Source organism: Formica exsecta, unplaced genomic scaffold (assembly GCF_003651465.1).
Source record: "Formica exsecta isolate Colony F162 unplaced genomic scaffold, ASM365146v1 scaffold172, whole genome shotgun sequence".
Classification (NCBI taxonomy): domain Eukaryota; kingdom Metazoa; phylum Arthropoda; class Insecta; order Hymenoptera; family Formicidae; genus Formica; species Formica exsecta.
Genome location: NW_021849037.1, coordinates 336,504 through 354,819, shown reverse-complemented (window position 1 = coordinate 354,819; position 18,316 = coordinate 336,504). Strand labels below are relative to the sequence as shown.

Genomic DNA, 18,316 nt, shown 5'->3' with positions numbered 1-18,316 from the left:
AAGGGGGACTTCGGCCCCCCTCCCGCACCCCCCCGCCGGTAAGCAAGGTGGACTTCGCTTTACAATGTAGCATGTACTTTGTAAGTTTGGGTCCCCTATTCGCTATATTTACCAAAGTTGCTGCTAACGGTTAATTTTCTGAAAATTTATTGATTTATGTCTGTATTATAAAATAAAATAATTATATTGTGTCTTATAAGACAATATAATGAAAGCAAATAATAAAGACAAAGTTATACATTTTTAATATATACTACCTTGTTTTTTTAATTATTTTCAGAAAATTAACAGTTAGCAGGAAATTTTATTATAATTTTAGAGGCAGAGGCAGAGGCAGAGGCAGAGGCAGAGGCAGAGGCAGAGGCAGAGGCAGAGGCAGAGGCAGAGGCAGAGGCAGAGGCAGAGGCAGAGGCAGAGGCAGAGGCAGAGGCAGAGGCAGAGGCAGAGGCAGAGGCAGAGGCAGAGGCAGAGGCAGAGGCAGAGGCAGAGGCAGAGGCAGAGGCAGAGGCAGAGGCAGAGGCAGAGGCAGAGGCAGAGGCAGAGGCAGAGGCAGAGGCAGAGGCAGAGGCAGAGGGAGAGGGAAAGGGAGAGAGAGAGAGAGAGAGAGAAGAAAGGCTAATTGGCGCCTGAGTCACAGATATCTATACTAAACTAGATTACTAATTGGGACTCCGGATTTGCGTCGCATGAAGTTTCCGGTTATATGAGAAGAAATGGCGGCAGTCCTGTGTGTATGAAGTGTGTCATTTGTTTGAGGGTACAAAGGGTGCGAACTCAGGGTGCGAACCGATGCAGCGGATTAGCGTAACGGGGAACGAGAGCGGAACCAATCACGAGCGTTCCACAGTTTCGTTCTGTTTTCAGTAGTTTCTAGCGGAATAGGTTTCACAGATTGCGTAATGTACATACACATCTCTACATATACACATGGTAGTAAAAGCTAACTTCAAAATTTTCCTTTATCTCTCAGAAATGAGTAATAACTTGTAATAATTAATAATTTATCTTTGTTTCTGTACTGACCACGTTGCTCTACGCTGCCAATTTAACAAAGTATATGTGTACATACATACAGTTCCGTCATTTTCGTTACGTGGATTTCAAGTCCCTACATCCCCATGGAGCGGAATGAGCGCAAGCAGAACGAGCAGAACGTCTCTAAAATGACTTTTAAATATTGTTTTTATCGGTCGTTCTTTATTATCGTGTACATAAATATTGAAATGAATGCGTTTTTATTGGAAATATTGATTAAAAATGTTAAATTAGTTAAATTAGTTTTAATGCGGTTTTAACTCTTTTGAAATAATGACTCGTGATTGATTGCGCATTGGTCCGCGGTGCGCTCATTACGCTCCATGGGGATGTAAAGATCGTGAGCGTAGCGAAAACTGCAGAACGCTCGCGATTGGTCATGCTCTCGTTCCGCGTTACGCTATTCCTCTGCATGAGTTCGCACCCTAAGGACTTGGAATCCACGTTGTGATTGCCTCAGCCAATCAGAAAGCACCAATTGCAAGTATGATTGGAGCGTAGCAAATCACAATCACAAACGCAATCGCAATCGCAGCCGCGAGCCGCTAGTGTGATTCGGGCTTTATGCTATTCTGCTGCATGGGTTCGCACCTTAAGAACTGACTATGAATACCGCCCTAAGTTCTTTATAAGAATTTATTGTCTATGGCGTGTACCAACTAAACATGAAGAGAAGGTTACGATAATTGTGGCGCGTATTATATATTGTAAATATAAATTATTTACTGCAGATGACATAAACGCTTGCTATTGACGATATGGCATTCACGTTCGGAAGTCCAGCGGTCACCTCTAGTAACACGAGTTTTGGATTTGGGACTCAAAAGTAAATATAATCGACGTTAATCTTCAAGAGATTATTATAGTTTTAATATATAATTTATGTATGAAAATATATATTTTCTCCCTCATTTAATATTTCGTATGATCGATTCATATAAAATTATGTTTTCTGTGAAGGAGAAAAGATTAAGTGCTTGATTATCACACACAATTGTTTTTATTATCCAGGACAACAGGCTTCGGTATGAGTAACACGTTTGGCACTACAACTCCAACGTCTAGTACATTAACGTTTGGCGCTCTGCCCGCTCCAACGACATCCATAGGTCTTAATTTCGGATTTGGTACTACAACAACCTCTACGCAAGCACAAAGCAGCGGTTTGCTTCTTGGCACCAATGCAGTTACTACAATGACCACTGGTCCCTCTTTATATCCCACTCCTAACACATCCGCGCCTTTATTTTCGAGTCTTAGTTTTGGTACACCAGCTACAACAAACGCTCTAACATTTGGTGCAACATCTAATACAACAGCAACAGGAAGTTTAACCTTTGGTACAGCCACCACCAATAGTACGTATATTTTACCATTTCATTTGCCCTAAAAAGAAAAAAAAATGAAATTTTTTCTTAGTGTGATACAATTGTTATTTATATGCAGCTTCTTTATTTGGATCCAGTAGTGGAAGTACTTTATTGGGTGCTAAACCGACAATTGCTGCCACTACTACAACTAATACAAATAAAGGACTTGGTGGTTTAGATGTTTCGGTTAACAATAAAGGACTTTCTCAAGGAAATAGTAGTTCAACAGCTGCCAAAGAAAATCTACTGCCAAATGAGCTTATGCAAACAATAGATAAATTCAAGTAATTATCTTTATTTATGCATATAAGATATGTCTATATACAATATTAAGATATTTTTATTTTACAGAGATTTTGTAAAAATGCAAAAAGGCCTATCTTCAGATATCGCGAGGGGTTCGGCGCGACCGTTGAATCGATGCGCAGAAGATACAGCATCCTTAATGGAAATCTTGTCTACTTTATCTGGCTCAGTGCAACGTGACTGTTCTTCAACTGTTAAGTTAAAACAAGACACGGCAAAGGCGTTGCAAAACTGTGAAATAGCTCAAAGGACTCACGATACTCCACCAGGCTTGCAATATGAAAATAACGCGCCCCTTCAATTTTTCATGGAATTAGTTGAAAGCTTCGAGCATGATTTGATGTTATTCAGATCACAAATTGAGACAACGGAAAAGCATATACAGGCCATGATGGCGCCGAGAACATTAACCCCACAGGGTATGTTTCTCGATTCTTCCATTATATAGATTTATTAGGATTTATTAGAAATATTTTTAATCATGCTTTTTTTGCTTTATCATTAGAATTGACAATAACCATGAGTAAACTTCACGAGTCCCTAGTCGCGGTTGCTGGCCGATTACAAAACGTGCATGCCAAGGTGCAGCAACAGAAAGAACAGTATCTCAATTTCAGGAAATATGTATTGAAGGATAACACCAACGTTTTTGATAATATCAAGGCAAACGGTAAATCTAGTCGTAGCAGCATCGAAAAGATCACGAGCGGTCCCACTCCCTTTGGACCAGGTAATAACATTTTATGTACATTTCAAAATAATTTGAACATTGTAAGTCTTGAAAAACGAGGTTAATGCTTACAGGAAATAAAAGCTTTTTGTCGTCGACGACATTAAACTCGAACCGGCCGGCGAATTATGAAACACGAAACCCTTTAGGTAAATAGGTCTTGTTGTTGACTCTCTTGTAATTCTATATCCTCGAGCTACGAGTAAGAAATTTTTTGTAAGAAATGACTTTAATTGCCCCCCTTCCCTCCTAAAGATTTGCTACCTTCAGGTCTTGCGTGGATCTAGTTATGAGAGGTAGAATTTACTAACATATAACGTCGTTTACTACTCAATAGAATTAACAAGTGTTTATAATTAATTTGTCTATTTTTCTTTCCTTTCTCTTATTTGATGAATATCCTTGACTTTGAGCTTTTTTTTACTTGTATGATTTGACTTTTATTTTGCCTTTCCAGGAAAAAAGTAGAGGCTGTAGTTTAATTATTGAGGTATATTAAATTTTTTTATTTCAGTTTCTTTATGTTATTGTTGATTACGGGAAAGGGGTAACACGCTTTTTTTTGCCTATATATAAACTTTTTATGTATAGTAACCAATTAACTTTCATATAGATGATTATATCGCGATATTATTAATCTTTTATATACTTTGCATTTAGACGCTATCTCGAAAGATTCATCTAAAGTTACGCTTTCTTAATATAAATGATAGCGCCTTTACATGTATGTGCTTTGACTGCTTTTGGCTTTATTAATATTATATAATAATGCTTGCAAATATAGATACTAATCAAGAAATAGATCATAAATTCTGTTATGGATTCAAACTCTGCAGAATGTATGTAAAAATGTTAGAAGTACATACATATGTGCAATGTTTCAATCGAATTTGAGATGGAAAATCTTTTCTTAAAAAGCTAAATTAAATTAAATTAGATACAAGGATTTTAAATGTGCTAACACAGATTTAATAAAAATATCAATTAATGCCAGAACACATGGGCCATGAATTGAGGATCTCTAACAAATGATATCAAAATGACGGAATTGGCTTTATAATGTCTCTTGAAATATATTTTATGAAAAAAAAAATTTATATATATATTTATTATTTTTAATAAAGTGTAGAAAATATTCCATGGCTTTAGCTATTATACATGTTTTGTCTCCATGTCGGTAAGTAAATAAAATTTAATAGTATAAATATATTGTTACAGTTTGGGAAAGTTCGACACCGGTATCGTCTGCTACTAACATTGCGATAGGCTCGTCCATGAAACCGCCAACAGCAAGCTTAAATTTTAATGCGCCGATTAATTTGACTGCACCATTGCCAGCAAACGGAAGCAGCTCAAACTTTCAACTACAAAAGCCCCCCGTTGGTAATAAAAGAGGGAAACATTGATAGCTTGTTTCAGACATGGTAATTTTTATAATCCATTAAATTTTTTATAGTTCAAATTCAACATATGTAAAGTTTTCTTCATCATTGTCGATATTAGAACAAATACGTTTAAAAATTATATATTCAGTATTGATTATGCAATGTATCATTGTAATATTTTTTTTTAAATACGTTATACATTAAAATGTGCATTCTAATATGTGATATTTTTATTAAAATTTATACCTTATGTTACAAATATTCCATGTCTTATATCAATTGTCATATTTTTATATTATCACATATTTAAAGTTTAGTTTTGAGAGAGAAATAAGGCCCTGCGCACAATAAAGAAAATATTAGGAATAGAAATAAAATATTAAATATCAGGAAGAGCAATTTGGAATTATTTTACTTCAAACAAGGAAACGGAATGGATTAATTATTTCTAATTTTTATTTTTTTGTTTCATTCCCTTGTTTGAAGTAAAATAATTCCAAATTGCTCCTCCTGATATTTAATATTTTATTCCTACTCCTAATATTTTCTCTATTGTGCTCTATTGTGCCTTATGCTCTAGGGAAAGTACATAAATATATTAAAATAATTTTCTATTATTATCTGCCCAATTATATTAATATCCTTGTTTATTTGTGATTATATATGTATCTATCTTGTGTTTAATGATAGCAAAATATTATAAAGGTTAATAATGGCAAAACATGTAAATACATTGAGTTCATAAGTTGGTCCCTCTTTTGAATATAAGTGCTAAATAAAAAGGGTAAAACAGAAAGTATTTGTGAAGTGTGAAATTGCTATAATCTATGGTTAGGTCGAAAACTATATTTAACAATATCATCTAGATTAAATATAAAGTATATATAAAAAGTTTCTTTATATTTTTATAATATTTCATCAGATTGCACCAACTTGTAGAATAGGGATGAGAAGTTTGAAGGCATCTTGAATATATGAATTTGCGTTACAAGCCTGTGTGAAAAAAATAAGATCATAGTATTATAATCATTGCGTGTGTATGTATGCTCTTTTCGAATTATTCAACAGAGAACTTACTTCTGACAAAATCCTTTCCAAATTCGCTTCAATATTATTCGGTTTTTCCGCAGTCTCAGCAAATTGATGTAATGTATCATAGAATGAATTAGCTAATAAGTTAATCTGATCAGACAGGATATTGGTAAGTTGCACCAAGGCGTCGGCTTCGTTGACGGTACTACGCCGTTCCTTGATTAATAGCAATTCTGCCGTTTTATGAAATCTTTCTATAGAAAATGCCGTAAATTGTGCCAGGGTCGATATAGCGTTTTGAAAGATTTCCTGGTCTGTATATGTTGAAGACGATGCGAGATAACTTTTCGTTTCTGTCCAAACCTGAAAATATCGAATGAGTGTTTATAATATGATAATAAATAAAATTCCACTATTACTATAGATATTTTCTTACACTATATAGCCTTTCATAACTGATATTGACACCAAGATCGTGACAAGCGTTTTCCAATTTGTTTTTCAAGTCTTTATTATTTTCGTCATCTTCATCATCTATATCATTCAGATTACAAAGTTGTTTGATTTCTTCCAATGTTTCTTGCACAGAAGTCAATTCGTTCGCGTCTAATTCGATTAAATATTGTTGAATTTTCATATTGCTCTGTTTTGATAATATTTCTAGAGCTTCCAAGTGAACGAGACCTTGATAATCGTCAAAAAGGCTCTCGAAATGTACTTTCCTCGCCAATTGGCGCTCCTCGATTGTTTTCTGCTCGGTCTCGGCTTTTTCCTTTGCTTCTCTAAGAATTTGCGATAAATTTGGCTTCTCAGGTTCGTTCATGAAGAAGGCTCTTTTCTTTTTTAATCCAGGATCACCATCTTGCAATACTTCCATTGTTTTCTTTCCAATAGCCTCCAATGTATCTAAACCACCTGTCATAACTTTGCTAGTAAATTCTTTGCCAGTAGATTCAACCAACTTTGTAATAGAAGATACTCCTGATATCAAATTTCCGAATCCAAACGTGCTATACGATTGAATTTCCTTCCCTTGAGTTTCCAATTTCACATCTATTAATATAAAATTGGCAAGTTTTAGTCAAAACCAATTCTTATACATTGACTATTATCTTTATATATGCAATTGAGTTATTAAAATGCTATAAAATATAAAATATAAAATTTATGCTAGATACTGTACCATCAAGTATGGCAGTTTTGTCTTGCTCTATCTCTGCCAGTTCTCTAGGGTCCTGCATTCCTATTGTACCTTCCAAAAGTGTAAGTCCTTGAGACACATGTGTAGTCAGAGTAGAAACACTTGCCGTAGCCGTATTAAGTAATGAAGTTACGTCCCAATTTCCCCAACTATTCCAGTTTCCTAAAGAATTTTCTGGTTCTTTGCTTGCCAAAGACAATCTCTCCAATACAGGCTCTAATTTTTCTTCCATCAAATCGTCGGGCAATTCGATATCATTTTCAAGTCCTTCCCATCCTTCAGGCTGAAAAATTTCTTTAAATTTTTTATTTGACTTTAATTCCTCTGGTACGTCCATTTCTGGCAAGTCATTTATACCTGTTGCTTTAGATTGATCATCTGCTGGTTGATTTTTGTTTTTTTGCAATCCACATTCTGAATCTTTGCTCATAGATTCTAGAGATCTTTTATTCGAACACTCGGCTAAACACTGAGTTTCTATATTTTCATTGTCGCTATCCTTTGTAATTCTAGTTGCCAATTTCTTTGTACCTAAATGATGAGACAAGTTTCGTTGTTGCGTTCTCTCGGAAACTTTTTCAGCCTTTGTCGGTTCTGCTTTAGGCATGGCATCTTCTGATTCTACAACTATACTGTTGTCCGTTATAAATTCAGCATTTTTGTCCTTTACTGATATCGCAGAAGTTGAGAAAGGTGATTTCTTTGATTCGATGGATGACGTATCATTTTGATTATTAAAAGTCTCTACTGACTTAACTGTACGTATATCGCCTTCACCTTTGACATCACTATCAATTTTATCATCCTTATCACCGACTAGTGTCTCTTGACTTGTTACCACATTCGATTGCCTGGTTTTTCTTCTTTGCCAATTCGAACTTTTGTAAGGCGCTTGTTGGACGTATTCAGTGTCGTCGTCCGACTCGGAATCGACCGTTGACGATGTCCAATAGGTTATTCGAGTGTCTTTCTTGAGAGGCCCATTACGACCCAACTCCTCGTCAGCGCTTTCAAAGTCGGTGTCGCTATCGGACGTTACCATATCTCTCGTTAAAGTTTATATATTCCTAAAAACATTTATATATCCCACAATTCTATGTTCAAGATTAAAATAAATTCGCAGAACTATACCGATATCTTATCAAAAGGGTTAAAACTTCCTCGGCAGCAAAACGCAAACACGTATTAACATATGTTCCAATTTATTATACATGTATATATATATATATATAGATGTATGTGTTTGTTTGATGTGTTACGTGCCAAACATTGCGGTCACGTGGATGACAAAGTCATCGGAGAGGCATGTCTGGAACGTCAAATTCGCATACGCCTTCGTGGCATTAGCGGAGATTATTGCGCATGCGACAGGATTGGTTCGGGGCTGCGTTAAAGAGTGAATCCATTCCTTGCAGCTTCACATTTCACATTTATAGGCGACGCGTTTATAATAAAATTATATATGATACGCTTAAATTTTATTTTAACAAACACCTAATGACAACGACATATTCGTTATTTAATTAGCAAATGGTATCTAAATATGGGATACAAATCGAATCTTTGATCGCCAGAGCAATAATCGATAATCGTAGGATCCGGACTAAATTTCCTACATTCGAAAAATAACGTTTAATTTCTAATTTTTACAATTTTACAGATTTTACACTCTGTCAGAGAATCATCGACATCCTTGACGCTGTATTTCGTACTCAAAACGGTCCCTGAAAGCCTGGAGGTGCACCTGCGCCCACGAGTCGTACAGTGGCGCCATTCGAGCGGCGTAGCGGCAAATATGCGAAAATATCAAAAGGGCAATACGTTCGTCTATTCCCGCCGCGCTCCCTCCCCCTGCCCCTCTCCCATCGCGGTTCGCGCGCAGCGGTCAGAGACACACGGGCTTACCGGCGGTGGGAGAGAGAGAGAGAGAGAGGGGATGCGAGCGAACGTCGGCGAGAGTTCGACGAGGATCGAGGATAACCGGGCAGCAAGTTGGAGACGAGTGGAACAAGGAGAGGGCGACGATCGAGCGAGCGACGAGGACGATCGTCGAACAGAGACGGACGGGGGGGGGGGGGGAGGCGGCCGTAGTGGAGGGAGACGCCGACGTTCTTGCGGTATCGGACGATGAGGGGAGATCGGAGGAGTCGTGACGAGAACAGATAGAATGCGAGCGGGAAGAGAGAGAGAGAAAGAGCGAGAGGTATTGCCAGATTCGCGCACGGCATGAACGTCCAGTGGCATGTCTCAAACACTCGGCATGTTCGAAGCTGACGCGAGGCGGTAGTATAGTAGTCGGAAACGAGGAAATCCGTCCGTCGCGTATTTACCGCGAAAAAGACCTAGTGTACGCATTCTGTTCCGGCAGCGAGGACGGACAATTTATTCCCGAACTGTATTATCGCGAAGGTATTATCGCGATTTTCCTTCCATCGTTTCTCGACCGACGAGATCGCGCGGGCCGGACGATTGGCGATATCCTCGTCCGCGTATCGCGAAATTAAGCCGGAACGGGAGTTTGACGCGAAAAAAAAAAAAAAGAAAGAAAGAAAAGATAAAAGCGGGAGAGAAAGATAAAACAAAAAAAAAACAAAAAACGCTAGATCGTCCTCTCGTACGCGCCGAGAGAGGGCGTCTGGTTCCCACATTCTTGCGTGCGAAAAATCCGAGATCCGCTGCTCGGCATTAGCATTACAGTCGCGGCTAATGCAACGAGGAAAAGGGAACACGGTGAAACGTGCTCCGCCGCCGTCGCTGCCGTACGAAGCCGGCGATAGCGCGCGTCGCTCAAAACGGGTCGCGGGCCGTTCCGTCACCGCCACCGTCGCCGCCACCGCCGCCGCCGCTGCCGCCGCCGCTGCCGCCACGAGAGACACGACGTCGTCGCTGTAGCGTTCGGCAGGGAGATCGCAACGGTGCGCGGCAACGTTCACGCGGGTCAAATCGCGCGCGGCTCGCACGTCACTTCGAGTCGCGAGCGATCGTTCAAATTCGCCGGTCGCGAATTGACGGACGATTACGACTCGATAAAGTGCGAGACAGCCGTCAGTTTGAAAACTCGTGCGCGCCGAAGTGTGTATACGGGCAAACCGTCTGGGTGACACTCCGGCGAGGGAGCGATATTATCGGAGGGTGAAAGTTGTGCGAATCGAGGCCGTGACGAAGGAGGATAACAAAAGAGTGCGCGGTGGGAATCTCGGGGGGGGGGGGTCTCTGTTTCTCGTTGTTTTTCTTTTTATTTATTATCTCTCTGGTGGTGAGAATCGAATTGAGAGAAAAAGAGAGAGAGAGAGAGAGAGAACGAGTGTCAGATGTAAAGAAGATTATCCGAGTGTGCGCGAGTGCAACTGGAAGGATAATAAGAAGGTGAAGAAGGTGGGAAGAGGAAGGCCACCGCGCGGGAAGGTGGTGTGGCGATGATACGCCAAGTGCATCCGATCGATGCACCCGTGCGAACGCAACACGACGACACTGTCACCGTCGCTGCTGCTGCTGCTGCTGTTGCTGTTGCTGCTGCCGCCGTCGCTCGCCGCCTCGGGCTGCTGCTTCTCCACGGCCGGCTATGTTAACGGTGGAATTCCGCTCGAGAGGAATCTGAAGGCGGGGACTCTGACGTCACTCCGCTCATGATAATGAGGTATTCATGATGGCGGAGTAGTGAGCAAGAATCAGAGAGAGAGAGAGAGAGAGAGAGAAAGAGAGAAAAGAGTTGGCGCGCACATATACGTTCCTGGTCGTTGCGCTTGGTGTATGTGTGTGTGCGTGCGTGTGTGTGTGTGTGCGCGTGCAATACGTTTTATCTCCATCTTTGTTGCTTCATTGCCGCTTCTCGCTCACTCTGTTCCCCTTCCACCTGTCCACTCCGACTGGGTCTTCTCTTTCGCGTTTCTCCCCCCCCCCCCCATCTCTCTTTCCGCCTCTATCCCTTTCCCACTTCCCTCACCTTCCGTCTCGTTCTCTCCTATTCTCACGTTGGCCGAGCGAGCGAGGTGTATAGGCGGCTCGAGAAGCGTGTGCCCGCGCGCACAGATATGCGCCCGTCGATTGCACGGTGATAGAGAGAGAGAGAGAGAAAGAGAGCTTTTGGATGGATTTAGAGCGCAGTGAAATATGCCAAGGAGACGGAATGGGGAGATACCGCTTCCGGAAGGATGGGACGTCGCCCAGGACTTCGATGGGAAGGTGTACTTCATCGATCACAACACACGGAAAACTACGTGGATCGATCCTCGTGATAGGTATGTAAAAGAAAATCGCAATCGCGTTCTTCTCCCGCTTCGCGCATCCTCGAGGTGCGCGCGCGCGCGAGCGCGAGCGAGAAATTCGCGTGCACGTGTGCGCGCCGAGCTGTCACATGTGTACGCCGCGCTGTCACATGTGTGCGCCGCGCTGTCACATGTGTGCGTGAGCTCGAGCGTCACGACGATGCGAGATACGTTCCCCTCTCTCCTCCCTGTCACGATTTCCCCTCCCTCTTTCCCGCGCACGAGACCGCGATCTCGCGAGGATACGCGATTCGGCGGGAATGCATGTATACGGGGTGTACCGCGCGCTTTCTCCATACATTCTACAGCAGATATATGTGTACGGAGAATCGACATTTTTCTTATTTGGTAAACCTTCTTAATCGATCGTTTTTAATACACGAAAAATTCGGTTATAAAAGTACGTTCAGAATATCTGCTTACAACCTGGAGAATTGAATAAAACAAACGCGCTTAATTGTCAGTTTAAACTTATATATACAGATGCGAAAATACAAACATAAATAAAATAGTATCTTTTGCGGTGAGAGAGGGAGGAGAGGAGAAGGAAGGGATTGTGTGCATACTATAATGGCCTCATTCTGGGGTATTTTCGTTTTATCGAGCGCGGAAGTTTGATCGATATATCTCTTGCTGATTTTGAGATTTGAATCATAATTCAAAAAGAGAGAGAGATTTTTATATAAAATTAACGATGAGATACATTATTATTTATTTACGTTTCTCAAATTTTTAATTTGCTAAAACTCGATTTAATTCTCAATCGTATATGATGGAAAAGAGTAAAATTGATATTTCAGTACTGGAACAGCGTCATTGTTTCTAATACCTGTCGTAGAGAGAAAGTGTGCAACTTCCAAGACATCTTGTATGCGAACGTAAATCGCGTGCTCCGAAATCGCGTGACATTGTTCAAGTGTGAACACTCCTTAACGTGTCTTCGCATACTTTCCGCGAGCGAGTACGAACTCTCTCGATATAATCTTTTTTTTTTTTTTTTTTTTTTTTTTTTCAAAGATTTCGCGAATCTTCGCGACGATTTTTATTCATATTATAACTCGGCGGACAAACTGACACAATAAATGTCAGTGTCATCGTACTTAACCTCGTGTGTGAACACTGCTTAAGTTTGATAAAGTATACATATACGTGTGTATATGCGTTACACACGCGCAAATTGCAATCTCGAAGATTGCATCAAACAAACACTACTTGATGAAATTTAATCTCTTTTCTTTCTCTACAATTAATAATCATGAAATTGTTCTCGCGATATCTACTTGCGTGTCCGAAAAATCGAAAAGAGATGTCTGACAATTTTTGATAATTTTCAAGATTCACTCATTTGACATATAATATTCTAGCATCTTTAGATATGAAGGACAATAAAAAATGTGTGTATATATATATAATGTAATATGCAATATGTAATAAATATAATATAATATTGATTATAATACACATAATAAATAAACAAAATTTAATTTAATTTAAATTTTGAATTGAAATTTACTTTAATTTAAATTTTGGAAAATTAAATTAAATTAAATTTTGTTTATTTATTATGTAATATTTCTTAAATGAAAATTGATTAGAAATATTGTCAGACATTTCGCACATTTTATCATTTACGATTTTCATTTAGAAGATAACGAGGAATCCTTTATCGAGAGATCGCGCGTTATCTGACGTTATTTCAACGATAACGATGTCCTGAAAAAATCTTTGCGCTAAATTAACTGCGGATTAACGACAGCTGTTATCGCTGTTCTATAAAAAAGCATTCCGCCCCCTGATACTGTTATCAGCCTTTTAAGCGATAGTCCGCATACCAGCGATATTCTTCGTTGAATCGAACATAGATTTTCCTTCTTCGTGTATATATCTCACGCGTCGGTGATAGTCCCGCGATCTTAGGTATAATCTACGATCCCGTGTAATTCTATCGTCTATCTCGCGATCCTCTTCACATTCGTCGCGATCCAAACGTGATCCCGCTACGTGTCTATGAAAATCTATGCCCGCACAGACCGAACGGTACAATGTTTTCTGCGAAATTAAGTTCGCGCAGAGATCTTTTATATTTTATCTTTTAGACTGAAAAATGGCAAAGACTCTTTCTTTTTTAAGTACTTATCTTTTTCTTGTAAATGTATAACGATACGAGAATTTATGAATTTTATCTTTTGAATAACGCGTGGTATTACAGAGATTCATTCATATAATTATCTCCTCTCATCACAGGGGACACGAATCTCGGGCGAGTTTAATCTTTAAAACGTGTGACGGGTCTTTGAACAGGGTGTCTACACCTTGTTGAAAAACATGGAAAACCTTGGCTTTTCAGGGACTTCTTTTGTACTTGAAAAGATCCATGGACTTCTCATGGAATTTTATTGGGACTTGGAAAATTTCTTTAAAAAATTCTCTGTTCGATAATTTTGTTTTTATATTATAAACAGTCGGCAAGCCAAGTAAATTATGTGTTTAAAATATTTTATAAATATATATTTATATGTGTTTGATTAAATTTGTACAACTGTTTTCAATTAAAATATTTGTATAATTTTTTATTTTCAATTGGTTCAATTTTTTCGTATCATTATTTTTGTAGAATATATGTAGGAAATTAAAATAACTATTTTGTACACACAACTTTTTTTGGTTAAAATATTTTTATAAGTTTTTATTTCCAATAATTTAAAGTAACACTATTTTGTGCAGATTAAATTAAAATAACTATTTGTTTATATATATTCGATGTCTTAACAAAATATTGAATATGTAGTACATACTCTTTATTGTAATTTTTAGTGACAACAAAATGAAAATTTTATATGCAAATGAAAAATACTTATCTTACGAAAAATATTCAGTTTTTTTCTTTTTTTTCAGTACATTTATAAATATAACATTTGGAACTTAAAAGGCTTTGTTTTTCCTTCATATGAATGAAAAACATTAGAAAATGTATACAATAAAAAAAACTTATTTTAGAAAGCTGTACCCCAATAAATCTTCAAAATATTTTCTTTACCTGGAATTTTGAAAAAATACCTGGATGATCAGGAAATATTTTTACAAGATTAGACACCCTATTGAATCCGATTTCGCGAAAGATTTTCTTGAAAATATTTACAAAGAGCCCGCGAAGAGCGTGGGGGGAGGGCAGAGGAGAATCGTGCTTTCGACGAAGGCCGTGTGTGAGCGCCGCTTAACACACCCGACACTGTGTATTCGCGCGCGAGTACGCGTATATATCCATAGCATATATACCGCGCAATGCGCCGAGGACTCGCCGGGACTCGCCGCGCCCGCATTCCATCCGCCAGGGCCGCTCTCTCGCCTCGCTGAAAAACGCGAGAAATCTGGCGATCAGGCTCGGGCCTCGGCGCGAAAATCGAAACGCCGTCGTCGTCGTCGGATCTTGCAAATCGAGATGACGAAGAGGGATGATACGTTAAAAATTCGCCGCGCCAATTTCTCTAAACTTGTAGAGTGTCCACTCCTTGGAATAACATGGATGGAATTCTCAGGAAATTTTTTTGTACCTGCAGAAATCAGAGAATTCTCATGGAATTTTAATTGGGACTCGAGGAATTTTTTTTTAAAAATTCTATCTTTGATAATTTTGCTCTTGCAATCCTACTGTATATAAGCAATAGGCAATCCGCCAATAAACCAAGTTGTGAATTATGTGTTTAAAATATATTATAAATATATATCTATTTCTGTTTATATACTGAATATCTTAACGAAATATTGAATATGCAGTTCATATTCTTTATTTTAATTTTTAGTGATAAAAAAATGAAAATGTTATGCAAGTTAAAAATTTTTATCTTAATAAAAGCTATTCAGTATTTTTTCAGTACATGTCGAAAATTAAGTGGCTTTGTGATTTTTCCTTTGTATGAATGAAAAGCACTAGAAAACGCGTGCAATAAAAAATCTTATTTTAGGAAATTGTACCAAAATATTCTCTTTATATGGAATTTTGATCAAAGATACCTGGAAGATCAGGAAACTCTCAGGGATTTTTTTTACAAAATTTTAGTAGACAATCCTGAACTTATAAAACTTGTCAAGTATCTACCCATTCAAACGCGCCTAATTTTTGTCCGCTGAAAAAATTCTGTCGCAAATAATAATGTATCGGTATGTAGGTAGAAAATATATTCTGTCATCTCATTTAACCGCTTCTTTATCATAACGATACGTCGAACATTTATAAACCAAAAGAGAATTGTGCAATGAGAAAGTCATAGTGTAGAGTTTGAGCATACATGCTTCAAAATAAAAAAGTATGTGCACGAAACAGAGAAATATATAATGTAATTATAATAAAATATATAATGTGAATGAATTATACAATTTGAAATATAGTTATCAAAATTTCCTTTCTTTAAAAGTCTTGAAAAGCGAGTTCATCTTGTGAAATGGTGTATATATATATATATAATATGTTATATAACAATTTTATATATAAAATAGTTATATAACATATAGTAAATCCAATTGAAGTGAGATTATATTCTCGGGACAACAGTAGCAGTATAATAAAAAGAGACATCATTTCGCTCATTTTCTACGGTTTACTGTTACCCCCGTTAATGTGGCCTGTCCTTTCCCTTGGTTAAACGCCTAAGCCACTTCGGAATGAACTTGTTTTGTTGGCCAATTTGTAAGCTGTCGTTTCGCGGCGCGAAAAAAAAAGTATGATTTACGATTGCTACCTCGTAAAAGTGCCGGTGGGGTGACGCCGCGAAATGTTCGCCCGGCGAGATATATATCTCTTCGTGGTTTACGCACAACGTGATGGGGCTCGCGGGAGAGGGAGGGATGACAGGGGCGAGAGGGTTGGGGGTTGTTGCGATAATGCAAAGATTAATGCCGAGATTCGTAGATGACGTTAAAAATGTCAGACGCGAATTTTTTATTCCGAGCGTCTGGCAGCGTCGACGCGATGCATTTGTAAACAGCTCGATCTTTTTACGCGATTACGAACGGCCGTCCGATCTTCTCGAAGGAATGTCTGGCAAGGAATACAGCGTGGAAAGGGTCCAGCGTAGCGAGACTTTCCAATTGCGATCGAAAAAGAGTCGATTTAAAAATGCAGTCACAATACATGCGCGCACAAAATTTTGTTAAAGTGTCTTATCAACATTTATTGAAAAGTGACGATTAGATGCGATGAGTATCAAATCAAAGGAGAAACTAGGAATATATACAAGGTGCTCCAGGTCAATGCAGCTTCAAGGTCTTATAGGAACAAATTTAAGAAATTAGGCTTTCGAGCGACATCACAAATTTCAAATAATCCCGGGCTAGTAAGAGCCAGAACGCGGATGGTAGTGCGTCAGTTTCATAGAAAAATAAATAAATCTCGAATTGAGATTAATTTTAAAATCTTGGTATACACCAAGTAAATTTCGTACTCTGTGCACATATTCAGTTTCATAGAAAACTTATTTTTTTATGAAACTGACGCCACTACCATCCGCGTTCTGGCTCTTACTAGCCCGGGATTATTTGAAATTTGTGATGTCTTATAGGAAATTGAATTTGGAACAAAAAAAAGTTTCTATAAATATAGATTCGGAAACGTTAAAAAGTTATAGCTAATAAACTCTCTGTAAATAATTAGTTATGATCAAAATTTAATAAGAACATTTTTATGGTTGCAATTGCAATGTTTGTACTAATGTAGTGTTTACACAAAGACCATCGAAAGGTGATTTTTTCATGTTTCTGCTTTTCTCGTTGTTTTGAGCTTATTTTCTTTTGAACGCCTTATCGGAATTTAATGAAATTGGTGTAATTTAGTTTGTTATTTAATTGCTCATCAGATTTATTTCGTTATTTTTTTTCAAATGAATGACGGGTTTTGAAGTTATTTTTAAAAATTATCAAAAAAACATGATTTTTCAAAGTTTATTAGCTATAACTTTTTCGTTCCAAATTCAATTTCCTATAAGACCCTGAAGTTTCATTGACTTGACCTGGAATATCCTGTATAATTATACCTAATATTCATTCGTTAGTATCGAGATAAAAAGAATCTTACGACCAAAAATCCTTGTATCGATTCACGTACGCATATGCGTAACCGTGGGTTTACTATTGTGTAAATGAAACCATCTCTTACAGGGCCAACCGGTACATAACATACATACCTGCAACCGATCTAAAAATAGTCTCTCTCGCTCGCTTTTAGTTTCTTTCACATTCTTTGATTGGCGCGCGGAGATATTAGTCTTTCGTATCGAATATATAAAATTATTATCACATTTGATTATTTTATCGATTATTTTTGTGGAAAATGGAGAGATTATTTTTCTAACTCGAGAGTCCCGCTAAATTAAATGGAATATTAAAGAAAGCTCATCAAGTTTACACATACATAAATAATAATACTAAATAAAATGATACAATACATGTGTCATTTGAAAACTTTATATAATTTTTTTTTTCTCATCAATGTATTTCTTATTAATAAGAGAGAGAGAGAGAGAATCTACACTATTTAAATATCTGTTTTCCAAGCATTACTCCACAGATAATTTTGTGATGTATGTTTATATTATATTATAGACATATAAGTAATTTATGGTTTTTTCTTATCTTTAAAATTTAATAATGGATTGTGTTTTGAATCTCGTCATTAATTATTACACAGTTAGAAAATTTGTGTTTTCTTGTTAGAGAATATGCCGGTTAAAATTTTTGTGTTAAATATTTAACACATTCATATGTTAATTTAACATATTGCTGTTGTGTTAATAATTGAAAAAAAAAAAGTATAAAATTAACATAATGTGCACTTATGTTTAATTTTACACAATAGATATGTTCCGTATTATTAGTGATAGGATTTATCTATTAAAATTTACAGAAAAACATGTTGATTTTATCCTACAATAGTGAGAGTGAGAGTGACTACGACCGTCAATAACATTTTTCCAATCTTTTTTAAATTTTATTATTTTTTT

General features: G+C 37.6%; 3 protein-coding genes across 9 annotated transcripts in view; 2 read left to right on the top strand and 1 right to left on the bottom strand.

Moving 5' to 3' along the window:
* Positions 1 to 1,661: 1,661 nt before the first annotated feature.
* On the top strand, positions 1,662 to 5,044 carry LOC115233352 (nuclear pore complex protein Nup58-like). 4 transcript variants are annotated; one of them, XM_029803711.1, is made up of 8 exons: positions 1,662 to 1,861; positions 2,047 to 2,393; positions 2,482 to 2,689; positions 2,757 to 3,130; positions 3,217 to 3,441; positions 3,516 to 3,590; positions 3,712 to 3,737; positions 4,660 to 4,794. In XM_029803711.1, the coding sequence occupies exons 1-7, from the start codon at positions 1,794 to 1,796 to the stop codon at positions 3,726 to 3,728; spliced, it is 1,314 nt and encodes a 437-aa protein (XP_029659571.1). In that variant the 5' UTR covers positions 1,662 to 1,793; the 3' UTR covers positions 3,729 to 3,737; positions 4,660 to 4,794. The 4 variants fall into 4 exon arrangements, with proteins under 4 accessions (XP_029659571.1, XP_029659572.1, XP_029659569.1 ...); XM_029803712.1 differs by lacking the exon at positions 3,712 to 3,737 and adding an exon at positions 3,899 to 3,931 and having other exon boundaries at positions 4,660 to 4,790; XM_029803709.1 differs by lacking the exon at positions 3,712 to 3,737 and having other exon boundaries at positions 4,660 to 5,044.
* A 411-nt stretch (positions 5,045 to 5,455) lies between these two features.
* On the bottom strand, positions 5,456 to 8,648 carry LOC115233353 (protein FAM114A2). Of its 3 annotated transcripts, none has more exons than XM_029803715.1 (5): positions 8,191 to 8,648; positions 7,042 to 8,126; positions 6,295 to 6,911; positions 5,904 to 6,221; positions 5,456 to 5,819 (listed from the first exon to the last, which is right to left on the bottom strand). In XM_029803715.1, the coding sequence occupies exons 2-5, from the start codon at positions 8,099 to 8,101 to the stop codon at positions 5,745 to 5,747; spliced, it is 2,070 nt and encodes a 689-aa protein (XP_029659575.1). In that variant the 5' UTR covers positions 8,102 to 8,126; positions 8,191 to 8,648; the 3' UTR covers positions 5,456 to 5,744. The 3 variants fall into 3 exon arrangements, with proteins under 3 accessions (XP_029659575.1, XP_029659576.1, XP_029659573.1); XM_029803716.1 differs by having other exon boundaries at positions 7,042 to 7,353; positions 7,417 to 8,647; XM_029803713.1 differs by having other exon boundaries at positions 7,042 to 8,648.
* A 1,647-nt stretch (positions 8,649 to 10,295) lies between these two features.
* The window catches only part of LOC115233354 (protein WWC2-like), a 25,117-nt gene continuing 17,096 nt past the window's right edge, over positions 10,296 to 18,316 (top strand). The window contains exons 1-2 of one of the 2 annotated variants that reach the window (XM_029803717.1): positions 10,296 to 10,696; positions 11,178 to 11,297. In XM_029803717.1, coding sequence (XP_029659577.1) covers positions 10,686 to 10,696; positions 11,178 to 11,297 — 131 coding nt within the window. In that variant the 5' untranslated portion in view covers positions 10,296 to 10,685. Of the gene's footprint in view, positions 10,697 to 11,156; positions 11,298 to 18,316 lie in introns of both variants that reach the window. The other variant, XM_029803718.1, reaches the window with a different exon arrangement.